General features: G+C 42.4%; 2 protein-coding genes across 3 annotated transcripts in view; both read left to right on the top strand.

Moving 5' to 3' along the window:
* MCOLN2 (mucolipin TRP cation channel 2) overlaps positions 1-16,137 on the top strand; it is a 56,985-nt gene extending 40,848 nt beyond the window's left edge. For both annotated transcript variants that reach the window (XM_027058726.2, XM_015070395.3), the window contains exons 9-14: positions 255-404; positions 2,039-2,140; positions 2,243-2,365; positions 10,544-10,750; positions 12,738-12,859; positions 15,279-16,137. In XM_027058726.2, the coding sequence (XP_026914527.1) occupies positions 255-404; positions 2,039-2,140; positions 2,243-2,365; positions 10,544-10,750; positions 12,738-12,859; positions 15,279-15,315 (741 nt within the window). In that variant the 3' untranslated portion in view covers positions 15,316-16,137. The remainder of the gene's footprint in view (positions 1-254; positions 405-2,038; positions 2,141-2,242; positions 2,366-10,543; positions 10,751-12,737; positions 12,860-15,278) is intronic.
* A 996-nt stretch (positions 16,138-17,133) lies between these two features.
* The window catches only part of LPAR3 (lysophosphatidic acid receptor 3), a 101,561-nt gene continuing 101,326 nt past the window's right edge, over positions 17,134-17,368 (top strand). The window contains exon 1 of the mRNA XM_053214339.1: positions 17,134-17,158. The gene's annotated coding sequence lies outside the window, so the exon portion shown is untranslated. The remainder of the gene's footprint in view (positions 17,159-17,368) is intronic.

The raw sequence follows: 17,368 nt of genomic DNA, 5'->3' as shown, positions 1-17,368 counted from the left end.
AGAGTCTCTTGGTGTTAGAACATAAGCATTTGATGTTTGAGTTAACTTAGCAGGTACTAGAATGCTTACTTACTTTTAGCTGCAATAGATTATGGGGAAAGTGGGCCGTAATCCCCACCCTCAAAGAGGATCTGTCAGGTTGGGAAAGGTAATGCCATATCATTTTACAGGCGAGAGCACTGTTTTGCGCTTGTCTTCTCCTTCCAGAGGGCAGTGTGGTTTGTAAGAAATGCTTTTTAAAATGTTTGCCGCAGAGATTTCTCAATTTCTTCCTGGAGAAGTACAAGCGACACGTGTGTAACGCCGACCAGTGGGAGTTCATCAATGGATGGTATATCCTGGTGATTATCAGCGACCTAATGACAATAATTGGATCCATATTAAAAATGGAAATTAAAGCAAAGGTGAGGGCAACCCATTTTAATGTTCTGCTCTTTCTTTTCTTCTGGGGGACCCCCGGCACGTTGAGATATAAAATCCTTATGGAGACTACTTTGAGTCTGATGTTTCCTCTTTTCCCACATCCATAAAACCATCTCACATCAGATGCCTGGGTTATTTCCTCTGACTTGATTCCTCATCAAGGGAAACTAAGGAAACTGTTGTGCTGTGAAAGACGATATCCCTAGGAATATCTCCCAGGAAACTCAGCATCTTCACAATAGGAACTGAGAAAATTGGCTGTTTGGGTGGGCTTCATTTTTCTTTCTTTTTTTTTTTTAAGTTGCAGAAGAAGCAGCTGGCCCATGAACCAATCATGGCAAGAGCCAGTGGCGACTATCCATGACTGATGGGTGCGCTTGGAGGGGAGTGAGGACAGGAATACTGAGTGACCACTAGGCACCTGACACCTTCTTGTTGTTAGTTGATTTAATCCCATGACTACATCTTGACCCCCCCTTCATCTGGCTCTTCTCCCCCCCTTACTGTCAGTCAGCAGATGCTGACCACCTGAAGTGCCTCCCTCCTCTCCACCCTGACTACTCTGGCTTCCTTCACGATATCTTCCTCTCAGGCCTATACTACTATAGCATATTCCTTTTTTTTTTTTTTAATGTTTATTTATTTATTTGGGGGTAGGGAGGGGCAGAGAGAGGAGCGGGAGAGGATCCCAAGCAGGCCTCGCACTGTCAGCACGGAGCCTGACGGGGGTCACGAGCTCAAGACCTGTGAGATCATGACATGATCTGAAATCAAAAGTTGGATGCTCAACCAACTGAGCCACCCAGGCACCCCACAACAGTCTTCTCATTGGTTTTCCTGCCTTCCTCCTTATATTCCTCAGATCCATCCACCTCACTGTCAAACTAATTTGTCCAGAAGTGTCTAAATCCTCTGCCTCTCAGGGCCCCAACTGGGATGAAGTGTCCTCCTTTCAGCATGATGTCTGGGGAACCCATCATCTCGCTCTGCCTCCCTCCCTGTCCTAGGTCTCCCGGACCCATCAGTGGTCGTCTCTAGGACATCCTGCTGGCTCTTGGCCTGTGCCTCTGTTCAGCCTTTGTCCATTGACCTGCAGTGTCCTCTCTCAACCTGCCCTCCAGGCCCAGCTCCATTCTGGAGTCACCCTCTGGAGAGCCCTGTGTGACATGCCAGGCATTGTGGCTCTCTTTGCACTTAGTATATTAAATTAGAATTGTGTTTGTGTGTCTGTCTCCTCAATTAGACTTAAAAGTCCTTGAGAGAAAGAACTGGGTTAGCAAATCATGTTGGAGCTTTCTTTCAAAAATAGGTGAATGGTATTGTTTGATATTTAACAAACACCATTACTTTATACTCTTTAATGCCTAGGTCAGTAGTAAAGGCAATTACTATTTCCAGATACTGTTTGAACAAAAACTCAGTTCAACCAACTCAAATACTAAAAGGAAATGAGAAACACATTTGGAATTGTGCTCTTTTCTTCTTCGGTTTACGGGCTCTTAGGATCACATATAGAGAGGCAGTCAGTCCATTCATTTCCAGTCAGTTTAAAGTGAGGTTCATACCCTGAACGGAGTGGAGTGTTTTACTCATGTCTATTTTTTTCATTCTTTAGAATCTCACCAATTACGACCTGTGCAGCATTTTGCTCGGAACGTCTACGCTCTTTGTCTGGGTTGGCGTCATCAGATACCTGGGTTACTTCCAAGCATATAACGTAAGGATGTGGCATCGGGTAGGGCTCTAGGATTGAGACTCATTCCTTCTTTGCGTGCCAGTCAGCTACTTTTAAATTCCCTCCTGTTGGTTTTTATTTCAGGTGCTCATTTTAACGATGCAAGCCTCACTGCCCAAAGTTCTTCGCTTCTGTGCTTGTGCTGGTATGATCTACTTGGGCTACACGTTCTGTGGCTGGATTGTTTTAGGACCTTATCACGACAAGGTGTGTAGCACTAATCCTTGCTTCTATGAATTAAGCACTCGGGACTCTTACAAGTGGGTCCCAGCACTGCCCTGCTTTCTACCCAGCACTGGCACGTACCCTCGACCTCAGTGAGACCTGCCTTTGCATTGGCTTTCTTTCCCTTTCCAGGACACTGAAGTGACTTCAGGATATCAAAGCAAGCACTATAACTGTAACTAGAGAGTGCATTTCCCTTGTCTGGGCTTCAGGAGGCACATATTAACCCAGCTGATCATCAAATGAGAAATATTTGGACATGAGGTCACTACAGTAAAAATGAAAAGTAAATGAGGAAAGTTATTACAATATCCTTCTAACCTAAAGCAGTAAGGCTTTTGTCCAGATTCATTGAGGAGAATGAAGGTGGACAAAGACTGCCCAGAGTGACCCTGTTAGGTTTATGATTAAAATGATAACACATCTTGTCTTTGTAGGTGGTTTTGATTACAGTGTCCTCTTTGTGCCTTATTAAAGATCAGTATCTGAATTCTAAACTAACACTGGGCTTCACTCAGTAGCAGCAGCATCGTAGGGACATCAAAGTTATGTCCAGATGTTCTTTTAGAACAGTACATTTGATACATGCCTCAGGAAATGAAATTAGGTAGGCCTTGATTTCATACCAAAATAAGTAAGAGGAATCATTGCATCTTATAGTTTTTCTTCCATGGGTCTCTGGCAGTTGGAACAACAGAAACAACACAATGAAAAATAATAGGCAGCTATTACTTGATGCTTGTATGTCAGGTACTGTGCTAAGCATTTCTGTCTCCTCTTGTTTGGTCTCTACAGCCCAGGCTACAGGTTTCTTGGCTTAGTGCAGAGGATTGTGTTAAAGCGTATAGAACAGCTCAGCCTTCAGTTTTGACCTTGGTAGTTGCGTGAAACGAAACATATGATCAAATCTGGTTCGCAAACTACTCACAAAAAGCAAGTGGTCCACAAAGCGCCAACTTCCTGTGTTATCATACTAATGTAAATCCTAGCAACTTGACACACAGGCAAGCTTTTTCCTCTTTAAGTGTTACATTTAATATGTCCGGGGAGAATGACTGTTTTCCCTTTTGAGAAACTGTGTAATTAACAAAGTGACAATCCCTGGGTTAATAGTAAATCTTGATAATATTATTGCTCTTCCAATTCCATGCCACTGCTTTAAAGGTGACTCATGAGTAAAAATCGTAGTTTAATACAATCTCTCAGATCTGGAGTACTTACTATTTAGCGCTCAGGAAAGTTTACGTTTCTCTTTCTCACTTACGTCCTGCTCTGAATGCTTATCAACATTCTTGTCACTAGGGGGCAGTGTTGTACTGTGCGGAATAAATACTGAGCCTAAGAATTTCTGCTTCAATTCACTGGTTTCAAGGCCTCAGGATGAGTGGTTCTTTCTCCTTTGCCCTCCATTTCCTCTACCCCATCATTACTCTGGAAGATGCTTAGATAATGTTGCTTGGATTTTACTAAAATAGCTACCATTCCCAAGCATTGTATGTTAGATAGATATAGTGCTCAAGTTCTTTACCTCTTGCTGTCAACCCACCCAGCAGCCCTGTAGGGGAAATAGTACATTTCTTTTACCTAAAATCAGGATCTTAAGATGTTAGATAGTTTTCCCGAGGTTACACAGCTAGTAAATGGCAGATAGGATTCACACCCAGGTTGGTGTGACCCCAATCCACCTGCTTTGACCAATGCCCTGTAGGGCTTTTCTTGGTATTCTCTAAAACAGATCATTACAAAAGAGCATTTGGTTTGACCCATGAATAGATCAACTGTGAGAGGAGAGCTACTTAATCAGTCTTACTTCCCTCAATGTGTCAAGATTACCTTGAAGAAAATGATGTTATTTGTTTTGTGAGTCTGAGTGTGTTTTCCTACGTTTGGTTCTGTCCTTTTAAAGAATCCAGGTGAGAGTGGGATTCTCTGGACTAGCACTGTTCAGTAAAAATATGAGAGCTCCAAATGAGAGCCACATGTGTATTTCCAAATTTCCTAGTAACCACAGTAAAAAAAAAAAAAAAAACAAAAAACAAAACACAAAACAGATGAATTGATTTTAATTATATATTTAATCCAATATATGCCAGAGATTACTTTAGCATGTACTCAATATAAAACATTGAGATATTTTATACTCCGTTTTTTTTTTCTATACTTTGAAATCTGGTGTGTATTTTATCCTGACAGCACATCTCAGTTTGGACCAACTGTACATCAGATGCTCGGTGGTCACATGTAGCTAATGTCTGCCATATTGTACCTTGCACCTCTTGACTTGTATCTCCCTATTAATGTCTGCTGTCCGTTTCTCCCCCAGAGGACCAGAGGGATGAGGGTTGTCTCTAGGGTTGCATAGCAGGTCTGTTTATGGCATCTATCTTTCATCTCTAGCCAGACTGATACATTGGGGAAACGGATAGTTGCATTAACTCAGTGAAGGCATTAGTCAGTGGAGGGCGAAACCTTCAGTGGTTCTGGAATTTTGCATTTTCCTTCTCTATTTTGCTGCTGCTTCTTTGAATCTGAAGTTCAAAATGTTTACTGCCCCCTGTGCCCCTCCCTCCCCTGCAAATTAATCTAAACGGTCAGAATTTTCAGATTCTGTCAGCATCTCTTGAATCAGAAGACCTTGAGAATTACCTGAAGTCTTGAAAAGCTGGGCGCCACAACAAGCATTTTCTAGGATTTCTAAAATCCTTGGGTATGGAAGCTAACTCTTCCTTTAAACGAACAAACAGAACACTGTAAAGAGGAGGTATCAGGAGAACTAGACTTTCACAGGCTCTTTGATTGGCAGCAGGACTTCCATATTCTAGGTTCCTGTTTTCCTGTTAGACATTGGATTTCAGTGGTTCAACTGAAAGAGAGTAGAGACCCAAGTTCTGGCCAATGTTGATTCCAGCACTAATGGACTTTGGCACAGCGCCCTTTCAAAATGTCTGGACACAGAGGACCACAGACTGTTGATGTTTAATAATTGAAGATGAGGTTTGGGAGAACATTATGCTAATGTGGCTCTTGCATTTCCATAGGACTTTTTCACCGTGAAGAGTAAATCAGTGTTACATTGCACTGTCCCCATTTTACAAATGAGAAGACCAAGGCACTGAAAAAATGCTGGACTTCACTGATGCCCTGGGTAGAAGTTCGGTAGAACCCATATGACATCTTCAGTCTTTCAAGGCTTCTCCTTTTAGCCAAGCACCTCTCTTATTCAAAACAGCTGTTAGCCAGTTAAATCATTTCACCTGAATGTTGCATGAGGTTCTCAGTACCAGCTCTTAAAGCAATTTTTTATGCCCTTCTCTGTAATAAGCCACTGTAGGTAATGTTTTCATTCGAATGAAAGTTCTCTGCGGCTCAGTCACAAAGTGATCATTTGTGGAACAAGTGCTTGAGCTCACACAGTGGTCTCATAGAACCTGCGGGGGGGGGGGGGAGTAACCACTTAATATTTATTAAGTGTCTACTGTGTACCGAACATTGTCAGGTTCTTCTAGACTGAGTTCTTGGAGGGCAATGACTGTGGCTTGTTGCTCTTTGCATTTCCCAGGTCTAGCAGGGTGCATAAAACATGGTAGAGGCTCAGCTAGTTCTCAAAAGAACCAAAGCAATTCCATATAAATGTAGTCCTAGACTGGAAGCACATTAGGATCTTATTCTCCTTACCTTGGATATTATTTAAGTTCACTTCTACTATGGATTTTGGCCACTGAAACCGAGTGTGGTTCACAGCCACTTCTCCAGGTACAAAATGGCAGGATGTGTACCATTTATTTTATTGGTTCTCCTTTAAATGTTTGGTGGGCTAAAATACATCTCATGTGCATAGAGGAGAGGGAGATACAATGGTTGTGAATAACATTCATATTGAAGCAGATATCATATCTAGGCTGATACTAAGTAACCGCCCAAGAGACACAAGAGACTAAGGAATGAATTTGAGAATGTACCCAACAACTATTTGCAGCTTTGGAACCTGAAGCACAGACTGTTACGGGTTCTTGAAACTAAAGAAAGGAATTGACTAGATTCCAAAAGAATTATTAATGGTGCTGGCAGAGTTGTAATTCATGTCTATAGAAACCAGGTTTAATTTCATTGTCTTAAGGATGGTGGTAGGGATGGAAAATATTGACTCTGAGAACTGCCCATCTTACTGTTAGATAATCTGCATATTGTTCAGTGGTTTGCTCAAGTGAATATTCCCTCCAGATCTTTGTGGAGAGCAACTTCAGAGTTTCTCCGAATTGTTGCTGTTGCGGTAAAGGCACGGGCATGATCTTTGTTTGGGCTACATTTGTTACTCTCCCTTGGTTACAAGCTTTACCCTTTTACCCTGTGGATTTGGACATGGAGCAGGGAGGTTAGGACATGGTGTGTGTTATCTAGTTGGGACATGGAGAAGTGTATAAAACCAATGAGGAGACAAGCTAGTAATTTACTCCATGGTTCTTACTGATACAGAGAACAGGGAAGGGACTAGAGCAGCCAGCGCAGTCTGTCTGGAAGTAGACTTTGAAATAGCCCTTCAACATTGGCTTAGTGGGATACAGGGATGGGGCTGGGGAGAAGGAGGTGGAGGAGGACATCACGTCAGGTGAAGAGGACACATCCGTGAGGAAAAGAGAAAGAAGCGGGCCTGGCGTGTGGGAGCAGACAGACACAGGATGCTAATATTGACGATGAGGAGAGAGCAAGAGGCCACGTGAAGAAGAAACTTATCCCAACCTTCTTGGTTTGGATTTTTACTTTGCATCCTGACTTTGTATATTATTATTATTTTTTTAATTAAGCATTTTTTTAAATGTTTATTTATCTTTGAGAGAGAAAGAGCGTGAGCAGGGGAGGGGCAGAGAGACAGAGAATCCCAAGCAGGCTCCAGGCTCTGAGCTGGCAGCACAGAGCCCGACACAGGGCTCGAACTCAAGAACTGCGAGATCATGACCTGAGCCAAAGTCGGATGCCCAACTGACTGAGCCACCCAGGTGCCCCTGGTTTTTTTATGTTTGTTTATTTTTGAGAGAGAAACAGAGCATGAGGCGGGGAGGGGCAGAGAGAGAGGGAGACACAGAATCCGAAACCGGCTCCAGGCTCTGAGCTGGCAGCACAGAGACCGACGCGGGGCTCGAACACACGAACCATGGGATCATGACCTGAGCTGAAGTCAGATGCTCAACTGACCAAGCGCCCAACTTTGTATATTCTTAAGCAAGCGAAATGACCTGGAGTCTATAGTCTATGAAGCTTGGATTTTACTGAAGTCTGGACTGCAGGATGAGGAGGTTGGAGTAAAGACCACTTGCTTGGAGGTTTTCATAATAATCTGGGTGTAAGTGTTGACATCAGAGTGGATCAGAAAAACATCATAGGCGCACATAGACCTTAGAAGATTGAAGAGAAGGGAAGACTAATCAATTCAACACAGTTTTAAGCATTTGATGGTTTTGGCGTAACTGTTCTTTGGTAGGAGACTGGAGTCATTAACAGAAATAGGGAATTTGGAGGGAAAGGACAATTTCTGGGTTAGGGCGTGGGAGGTTTTACTTTGTGGCATGTGATGTAGTACCTGGACCTCTGAGTCGAGGTGTCCTGTAAACATTCATCAGGGACTGGGCTGTCCCTAGAGCCAAACTGACTCAGTGGACATGTGCCTCTCATGCTAAGGACAGAATTTGGTTCAAAACTCTACACTAACTTGTTCCATCTGTGTTTTTGAAAACTGTATTGTCTTTTGCCTGTTAGGTCATTATTGTTCTTTAGATAGAAGCTTTTACATTCCACTGATGTTTAACCCCCTGGCCCTAGAGATGTTTGTTTATTATGCACCTGCTGTTGTTAGTCACTGTGGCAATAGGTTGTTAACCACTTAAAGCCAGGAGGGCTGCTGGTGGAATTCCACTCTGCACACGCTCAGCTCCTGAACTCCAGGTGTATGCCTCCAACTAACTGCCTAATATCAGCATTTCTCGCTGGCTCCTCAGACTCACCTCATCTAAAACTGAGTCCCTTAGGTGTCTCTTCCCAGACTTATTTTCATCTTTGTTTCCTTCTCTTTCCAGTCTCCCCTGGGTTCCTTGCAACCCCCGGCTCCTGCACTCACCTCTCACTGGCCTCCCTGCCCCTAGGCTTATCTCATTCTAGGAGATCTTCCGTGGGCTGTGGTTACCTTTAACAAACACAGACCAGCTTGTGTCACTCTTCTGGATAGAGTATTTTTACTGGTTTCAAGTTGGCCTGTAGGAGTTTGAAGTGTGTAGAAGACCAAAGGTTGCCCTTGCTGCGTGACTCCAGCCACTTCCCAGTAGAGCGCTGTTTTCCCCTATGTCCACTGATAAACGCTCCCCTTTCTCCTCTCATTAGTGAACTACTCAGCCTGCGGGCCATAGTTCTGAGGGCCGCTTTGCTTACACAGCCCACCCCAACTCTACCACAGGGCATTGTGTATCTTGGCCTGTCCACTATTAGCATGGGAGCCCTTCAAAGGCATGAGCTGTGATCCTTCATCTTTTGACACTTTCCCACTGTGGTGATCTTTGTTTTTAACGAGCTATAATTACCTGGACCTGTGGTTGGAAAGGCTACAGTGAAACAATCCGTGTGGCAAAACTTTCTCGAGCCCGTGCTGTGTCTCAGCCACTTCTATCTTGCTGGTTGTAGAGTACACAGTTCCTTCAGAAAGTGGTTTGGCAGACATGCATCACTTAGAACCAATAATAGGAAAAAACATTATGCTAGGACATGTTTATTACATTGTCCTTTATAATAACAAATATTGGGATGTCTAGTGACATGGAAATAGTTAAATTTGACATCCAAGGAATGGCCTGTTACATAAAAAGAATGCTTTCTAAGTGTGAATAACTCAAGAAATGTTAAGTAGAGAAAAAATCAATATCCAAAATTCTTAGATGATGTGACCACAAGCATATAAAAAGTTCAAAGGAAAAAAAAGTGAGAGAAATACTAAGATTGTAAGTGTCGAGGAGAGTTTTGAATAATGTTTTCATATTGTGGTATATTCTAGATGTTTGAAAATGAATTAGTTATTGGATAAAGGGTTGTTATCCAAAATCTATACAGGACTTACCCAACTCAACACCAAAAAAAAAAAAAAAAAAACCCAAATAATTCAGTGAAGAAATGAGATGGGCAGAAGACATGCAGAGACACCTTTCAAAGAAGACATTCAGATGGCTAACAGACACATGAAAAAATGCTCAACATCACTCACCGTCAGGGAAATACAAATCAAAACCATGGTGAGATACCACCTCATGCCTGGCAGGATGGCTAAAAGTAACAACTCAGGCAACAACAGATGTGGGCAAGGAGGAGGAACCCTTTTGCACTGTGGGTGGGAATGAAAACTGGTGCAGCTACTCTGGAAAATAGTATGGAGGTTGCTGAAAAAATTAAAAATAGAACTACCCTATGACCCAGCAACTGACTACTAGGTATTTATCTAAAAGATACAAAAATGCTGATTTGAAGGAGCACATGCACCCCAGTGTTTATAGCAGCACTATCAACAATAGCCAAATTATGGAAAGAGTTCACATGTCCCTTGACTGATGAATGGATAAAGAAGATGTGGTATACACACACACACACACACACACACACACACACATACAGTAGAATATTACTCAGCAATCAAAAAGAATGAAATCTTTCTATTTGCACAACGTGGATGGAACTAGAGTGCATTATGCTAAGTGAAATAAAACAGAGAAAGACAGATATCATATGATTTCACTCATATGTGGAATTTAAGAACCTAAACAGATGAACATAAGGGAAGGGAAGGAAAAATAAGATAAAAAGAGGGAGGCAAACCATAAGAAACTCTTAAATACAGAGAATAAACTGAGGGTTGATTGGGTTGGGGGGATGGGCTAAATGGGTGAAGGGCATTAAGGCGGACACTTGGGATGAGCACTGGGTGTTGTATGTAAGTGATGAATCACTGGGTTCTACTCCTGAAACCGGTACTACAGTGTATGTTAACTAACTTAAATAAACAAATTTTAAAAAATAAAATGAATGTCACTTAATGATAGTGACAACAGCATCAGCAAAAGAAGCTAACTAGATGCTTCTCTGCTTTTTTGGATATTACGTCTTAAAAATTTCTGGTTCCCCCCCCTACAGTTTGAAGATCTGAACACAGTTGCTGAGTGTCTGTTTTCTCTGGTCAATGGTGATGACATGTTTGCGACCTTTGCTCAAATACAGCAGAAGAGCATCTTGGTGTGGCTGTTCAGTCGCCTGTATTTATATTCCTTCATCAGTCTTTTTATATATATGATCCTCAGCCTGTTCATTGCACTTATTACAGATTCTTATGATACCATCAAGGTAAGTAATCTTTGCTGCCAAAAAATGACTACAAATTCTATCTGGATTGGAACGTAGGAAAATACTACACTTTTTACTTAAAATAGGACAATAGTATTTTGATTTTGAGACTTTGTGGAAAAGAAACTTTTTAGGTGTTGGAAGTTAATTTTATTTTTTATTTTTATTTTTTTAATGTTTTATTTTTGAGAGAGAGAGACAGAGTATGTGTGGGGGAGGGGCAGAGAGAGAGGGAGACATAGAATCTGAAGCAGGCTTCAAGCTCTGAGCTGTCAGCACAGAGCCTGATGCAGGGCTTGAACTCACAAACTGTGAAATCATGACCTGAGCCGAAGTCGGATGCTTAACTGACTGAGCCACCCAGGTGCCCCAATTTTATTTTTTAAAGTTTATTTCCTTATTTGAAGAGAGATACAGAGAGAGTGCAAGTGGGGGAGGGGCACACAGAGGTGGGGACAGAGGATCCGAAGCAGGCTCTGTGCTGACAGCAGAAAGCCCGATGTAGGGCTCAGGCTCATGAACCGTGAGATCATGACCTGAGCTGAAGTCAGAAGCTTAACTGACTGAGCCACCCAGGTGCCCCTGGAAGTTAATTTTAATTGTCCCTGTTGCCCTGACCAGGGTGGGTGGGTTTAGAAGTATGCTGGAAGAGAGAAAGGAAGTGGGTCGGGATGGGCCGAGCATGGTAAATCACATAGTTGGGCTGTCCGTGTTGGCAATGGCAGGTACAGGTGTACCTGCCTGTTCTGGAACTTGAGCTTTTGAATAAGTTTGAGTGATGAGGGATGACTGCTGTCGTGACAGCCTGTCCAGATATGGACACACTGCTAACACGGCATGACATAACCATGTGTGTGGTGCGAATTTCCTTTAAATCATGAAAACTGAGCCTTTTGTGACTGCTGAGCATCCTAGCTTCTGAAGCCGTCCTGTGGGTTCTGTATCCTTTCAAACTGGACCTGTTTAACTGAGTTGTAGCTTGAAGTGAGCTCTGTGCTGCCTAGTGTGGCCACACCTCCACAGCAGATGGTTGTGCTTGGAAAATTCTGTTTCAGGACCAGGGGTTCATGTCAGTGCCTTGGGGTTTTGTCCTCTTCCTAAGCCCTTCTCAGACTAATTCGGAAGAGGACAGTCTATTGGAAATGCTTCTGAGCACTCTGAGTATGGTGAGCTGAGCGCTCCCATGGGAATGGTTGTTTGGCTGTAGCAGCAGGGCTGGGCATGGAGACAGGAACTGCGTACTCCTGCCCTGTGGGTTCCTGTCTTTGATGCGGCAGTGCCCCTGCCCCAGTGAGCGGGCCAAGCCCCAGTGACTTCAGTAAGCATGAGGTAAGTGGGAAGACCCCTCTGCCTTCTGCCCCACTAAGTGACCAATTTCTACAAAAGTAGAGAAAATAGGGCACCTGGCTGGCTCAGTCGTTTAAATGTCGGACTCTTGATCTTGGCCCAGGTCGTGATCTCGTGGTTCATGAGTTTGAGACCCGTGTCGGGCTCTGTGCTTGTTAGCATTGCGCCTACTTGGGATTCTGTCTCTCCCTCTCCCTCTCCGCACCACCCCACTTGTGTGCTGTCTCTCAAAATAAATAAATAAATAAACTAAAAAATAAAATAAAAAGTAGAGGAAATAGGGATTACTTCCCTGAGGGCTCTACATTGGCAGTGAGAGAAAGGGGAGGTCTTATCTGGTCTTAACATTAAAATTTTAGACTTTTGACTATTTCCTTCATTCCCTTTATTAACACACCCCTCCCTTGCCCAGCCATGGCTTTCTTTCTGGGGTTTTTGGATTGTTTCCCATTCCCATGGTGGCCCTGGCTTAGCTTTCTGGGACTGACAGATTGATGCCTCACTGTTAATATCAGTTCTTGGATCGGAGCTAGCAATGTGGGAGAGTTTTATTTTAGCAAAGGTGGGTTTGATGTGTTGACAGAGGGAGCCATTTCTCATGCTCTGCAAATAAGGTAACAACATTATGTACTTTTTAAAGAAATACCAACAGAATGGATTTCCTGAAACGGACCTTCAGGAATTCCTGAAGGAGTGTGGTAGCAAAGAGAAGTATCAGAAAGAGGCCTCACCCTTCTTGTCCTGCATCTGCTGCCTGAGGAGGTCAGTATTGTGTTTAATCAGGTCTCCATGCTCCTGAGGTGATCTTCTCTGTGGCCTTAACAACGGGTTCTTCCAAGGTTTACCCTATTCTCAGAGATCAGCTTATTGTGGGAAATAATTCATCTTTCATTTTCTTTCCTCCCACTGAATCTGGCTTTAGAAATGAATTGTTTCTTACAAAACGGGGTAGAAAGCTACATGACGCGGTTGAAATCTCTAGGGAATATTATGAGACCCTAACGAGAAGGCCTGAGTTATGTCCGCTAACGTCAAGAAGGTGAACTCTGAGGTGGCCAAAGTAAGAGGTCAAAACTCTTATTTTTAGGAGTGGAGCTCTAGGAATGTCCATGGCCTTTCCCTTTCCACAGTATTTGGTATAAATAACCTTTCTTGAGCTGAGCAGAGAACCTGCTTGAGAGGAGGCTGTGCATAGCTTTGGTTGGGAACACATATCAGTAGCTCTACATCGACCAACTGTGCTTTGCTGGCATTCGGCAGGACACTTATGCAAATGGTCTACACCTCAGTGGCAAAGCATCCACTTAGTGGTTTGGGGAACTAAAATAGGGGTCACATGAGGATAGTTTTCTTAATTGTGCCCTTATTTATTTTCCTCTGTAGTCACAGGTGGGGTTGTTGACTGAAAATATCCCCTACCCATGTTTTTCGAGAAGAAATCTCTAAATCAAATTCCTGAAGGGAGATGGAAGAACATAATTGCTACTTTAAACCACAGGATGTATTTTCTGTTAATTGATTCATACCGCATCTTGGGATTTGAAATGATATGAGTGAGCGTTTCCAAAGAATGTCTGGTAAATATGAAATGAAGTCTTCTGAGAAAAGTTCAGTTTTTTAAAATCACATTTCTTCCTCTCAGAGCATTAAATTGTTGCCATGGAAGCTGGGATAAAGGGAAATTAATTTTCTTAATAGGCAGTGGCTTCCTAAGAGGCACCTTATGTAAGGAAAGTCTCTCAAAGTTGTTTTTTCCAATGTGTATTTAACTGTAAAGAAAAAAATCATCATTAGAGAATGTAATTGTGAATTCTGGAAAGTAACCGAAAAGTTTTTGGTATTTGATTTTTGGACTTTGGTGTGCATCACAAAAGCCACAGGAGGATGTTAAATGTTTTCTTGTTCAGCCACATGGAATGAGCAAAAGGTTTAAGGGAGGGACTAGAAAACGTCTTGGTCGGATTGGGTCTGAGAACTGAGAAGAAGAATCAATATCAGCAGATGATCCACTGTATGGCATGCAAGGGGCTGTTGAGAAGATGCCTGCTTCACAGGAGGGTCTGTTCATCATGACAAACGAAAGAATTCAGTGGACTGAGGGAGTCTACCAAGGAAGTCAGCTGAAGAACTAAAATGTTGAAAGTTTTGAAAAAAGAGGCTATCAAAAATAAAAACAGAAGTGGTTGTTACCGAAGATGGTCATGGGTGAAGCCAGCTGGAGAAGTTTTAGTTGAATAATCAGATCAAAGCTTGATCTGATTGGACCCCAGGCCAATTGGGATGGACCCTACAGAGAGTAAACGAAGGTCATGGGACTGATGCCGGAAATGGATGGTCCTGGGGCCATGAGAATAAGTGATGACTTTGACTCCATCAAAAAGTACACCTGGAGGTGTTTAAAGGTTAGGAACCTAAGAATGGTAGAAATTGAGGAAGGCCATAAAGGGAGAGTAAATATTAGAGAGAGACCTCACTGAGGGAATGTGGGGAGTAAGGACATCGCAAATATTGGTGTCTAGGTCCCCTTTCTGGTGCCTATCACTGACACCCCCAACTGACAGCTCCGTCTCCTGCAGAACACAGATGGGGGGTCACTTTTTTAATCAAACAGGTCCAGCAACCACAATAGACTGATTTTCCTTCAAATTGTTGACAGAGTCTCTGGACTGATCATCAGAACACCTGGCTTTCTGTTTTGGACCCTTCTGGTTACCAAATGTGTCCCATGATCTCTCCTTAACCTCTTGGTCCTTCCAGTGCCATCAGAGTACAACAGATGACCTCTGAAACCAGGTCTCATGTGATGTGATTCTTTGGAAAGCTATACCTGGTTGGACAAATATAGAATTAAGCTTTCCCCTTCTCCACTGCAGCAAAGGGGAAAATCTGTTGTAGCCATTGAGTAGCCAATTGTAGCGATATGTTGTTGTCATGTGACAAAGCCATTGCTTTGTCAATGAAAGGAGACGCAGGGTCCTTTTACATGGACAACTCCTCAGAATTGCCAAAAGCATCTAGTCAAACCAAAAATAATTTACATTGACCTTCTTACCTTTTCTTCTTATATGTCGAACTCAATGTGTCTATAACCTATGCATGCCTGACTGCAGAGTATTCCTATTCCATCCCACAGATTCTGAAATCATTGTTTTCTCTTTCCTCCTTCCCCTTTCTGATACAGGAAAGGAAGTGATGACCACTTGGTACTTATGAACTAAAATCTTCCTGCTAAAGATAATCAAGTTTCAGGCCTCTTTACCCTGTGACAATGCAGAGGGCCCCAAACAGCTCGGACCAGCACTTCCAAAAATACTGACTTATTTAATTGTGGAGCAGGAAAGAGGACTGTTAGCTGGTTGAACACAACTGAAATTCCAAAGTTCCTCTTATAAACTTGGATGATGAAGCATAGACCACGGTCAACTACTGGGCATTAGTGCAATGGAGCAGTGATAATGAAATTCTGCGTTGAACTTTTAACTTATGACGTCACAATGTTGGGATGGAAAAAAAAAATCACATTTCAAAGTGTGCCAAAACTATGGCACCTAAAGCCATGCATTGAAAGAGGTGTGTTAATCATTCAGTAAGGGTTTGTTTTAAAAGTGATTTGGGATTAGAAGACATTTGTTAATTCATGGTGTGTACAGAAATGAAGTTGGTTCCAACACTCAGTTAGAAATTGCAAGGTGGAGAACTATTAAGCCAATTAAAGAACACACTTAAATCAACAAAAAGACCGTCTTGGCCTGTCTTCCTATGTTTGTTTGTTTTCCAGCATGACAGGAAGCAACTGTTGGCAGGGTGGGATGAACCATGGGGTTCAGTGGGTTGGTTCAGTGGGATGAACTGGAAACAGTCATTTGTACATCTTGTCGCTTGTGCTGCTTGTTGATTATACATACATGACATGGAAGTGAAGGGTAGCAATGGTCACTCATTTTAACAACTGAACTCCACTATGGTGGCAATTTGCCCTTGTCAAGCAAGGAAAGATGGTATTTTTTTTTTCCCAAATAAATTTATTTTTATCACAACAAGTGGAGCTACTGCTTTTTTTTTTTTTTTTTAATGTAGTATTTCTTAATATCTACCTAGCGCAAAATTCAGATCACATCTCTATGACCGATCTGGTCTCCGGAAGGGGTTTCTCACTTTCTTAAAAGCAATGAAGGAGATATAGGGGTTAGTATATAGAAGTTATCCGATAAATATTTATGATAATAACTTGAGATTAAGATTACTTCATGTATGGATTTATTTTGTACTTTTGTATTTTAAATTTATTGGAGAAGAACAGAATTGGAATCAAGCAGAACCCTCATCCCAATGCTCTCCCTCTTTTTTCCCTGCCCTTCCCTGTCAAGCCCCTACGAGATTTTCTTTCTCATACCCCTTTTCTCTCCCCTTGTCCCCACATTTTCTTCATGTGCCCGCACCAAACCTAGCCCAGGAAAATCATTCACTTAATACCATTAAAACTTGTAGCTAAATGACTCATGTCTATACACAGAATACTTTGCTAAAATGACCATCTTAGTTCTTCCAAAAAATGTCAGGAGTTATATTCATCTTTTAAACTAAGGATTATTTAACTGGCACTTCCAGGGTCATTCCCAACACCCCCGAATCAGGTGTGCAATCCAATCACTTACTTACTTCTGAGTATACCCCCAGTATTTGGTTTGTCCCTGAATAGAATTGCTGTTAAAGCCCTTCTGTAATCTGCAGCTGTGACTACCATTTGAATAGAAGATTAATGATGGTCTTTCATGCTTGCATTTTCGTTTATTGGCTTTCATGTTTCCTTTTATTCCTTTTCTCCCTAGCTGGACAAAACACTTGCAGGGAGAAAAATCTTTCTCAAGGTTACCCTATATCTGTGGAAACATCGTCTTCTCTCTTTTTACTAATTGTAAACAATTGTCATTTCACCAACTGTATTATCTGTTTGGGGTTTTTTGAACAATGTTGTTCTCGTAACTCTGCTTAATGGACACACCTGGGACAAACCATTTTCTCTTCTACCTAGGCCCCTACTTGGAGAGTGCACCGTGAAAGGTAGGAGACATGTTCTTTCTGGTTTTGCTGGTTTCATTCCGGGATCTCCAACTTACTAGAATGTACCCTGTTGGCTTGCAGTGCACCCCCAAAGCCAGAGACAACAGCCCTGAGCTTGTTGACTTGGGGTGGTAGAGAAGAGCATGGGCATGGGAGCCATCTGGACAGACTCAGGTGAAAGTCCAAGCTTACCCTGTAGCTTTGTGGCCT

The sequence above is a fragment of the Acinonyx jubatus genome, chromosome C1 (genome assembly GCF_027475565.1).
Source record: "Acinonyx jubatus isolate Ajub_Pintada_27869175 chromosome C1, VMU_Ajub_asm_v1.0, whole genome shotgun sequence".
Classification (NCBI taxonomy): domain Eukaryota; kingdom Metazoa; phylum Chordata; class Mammalia; order Carnivora; family Felidae; genus Acinonyx; species Acinonyx jubatus.
This window is presented reverse-complemented; position numbering and strand designations above follow the sequence as displayed.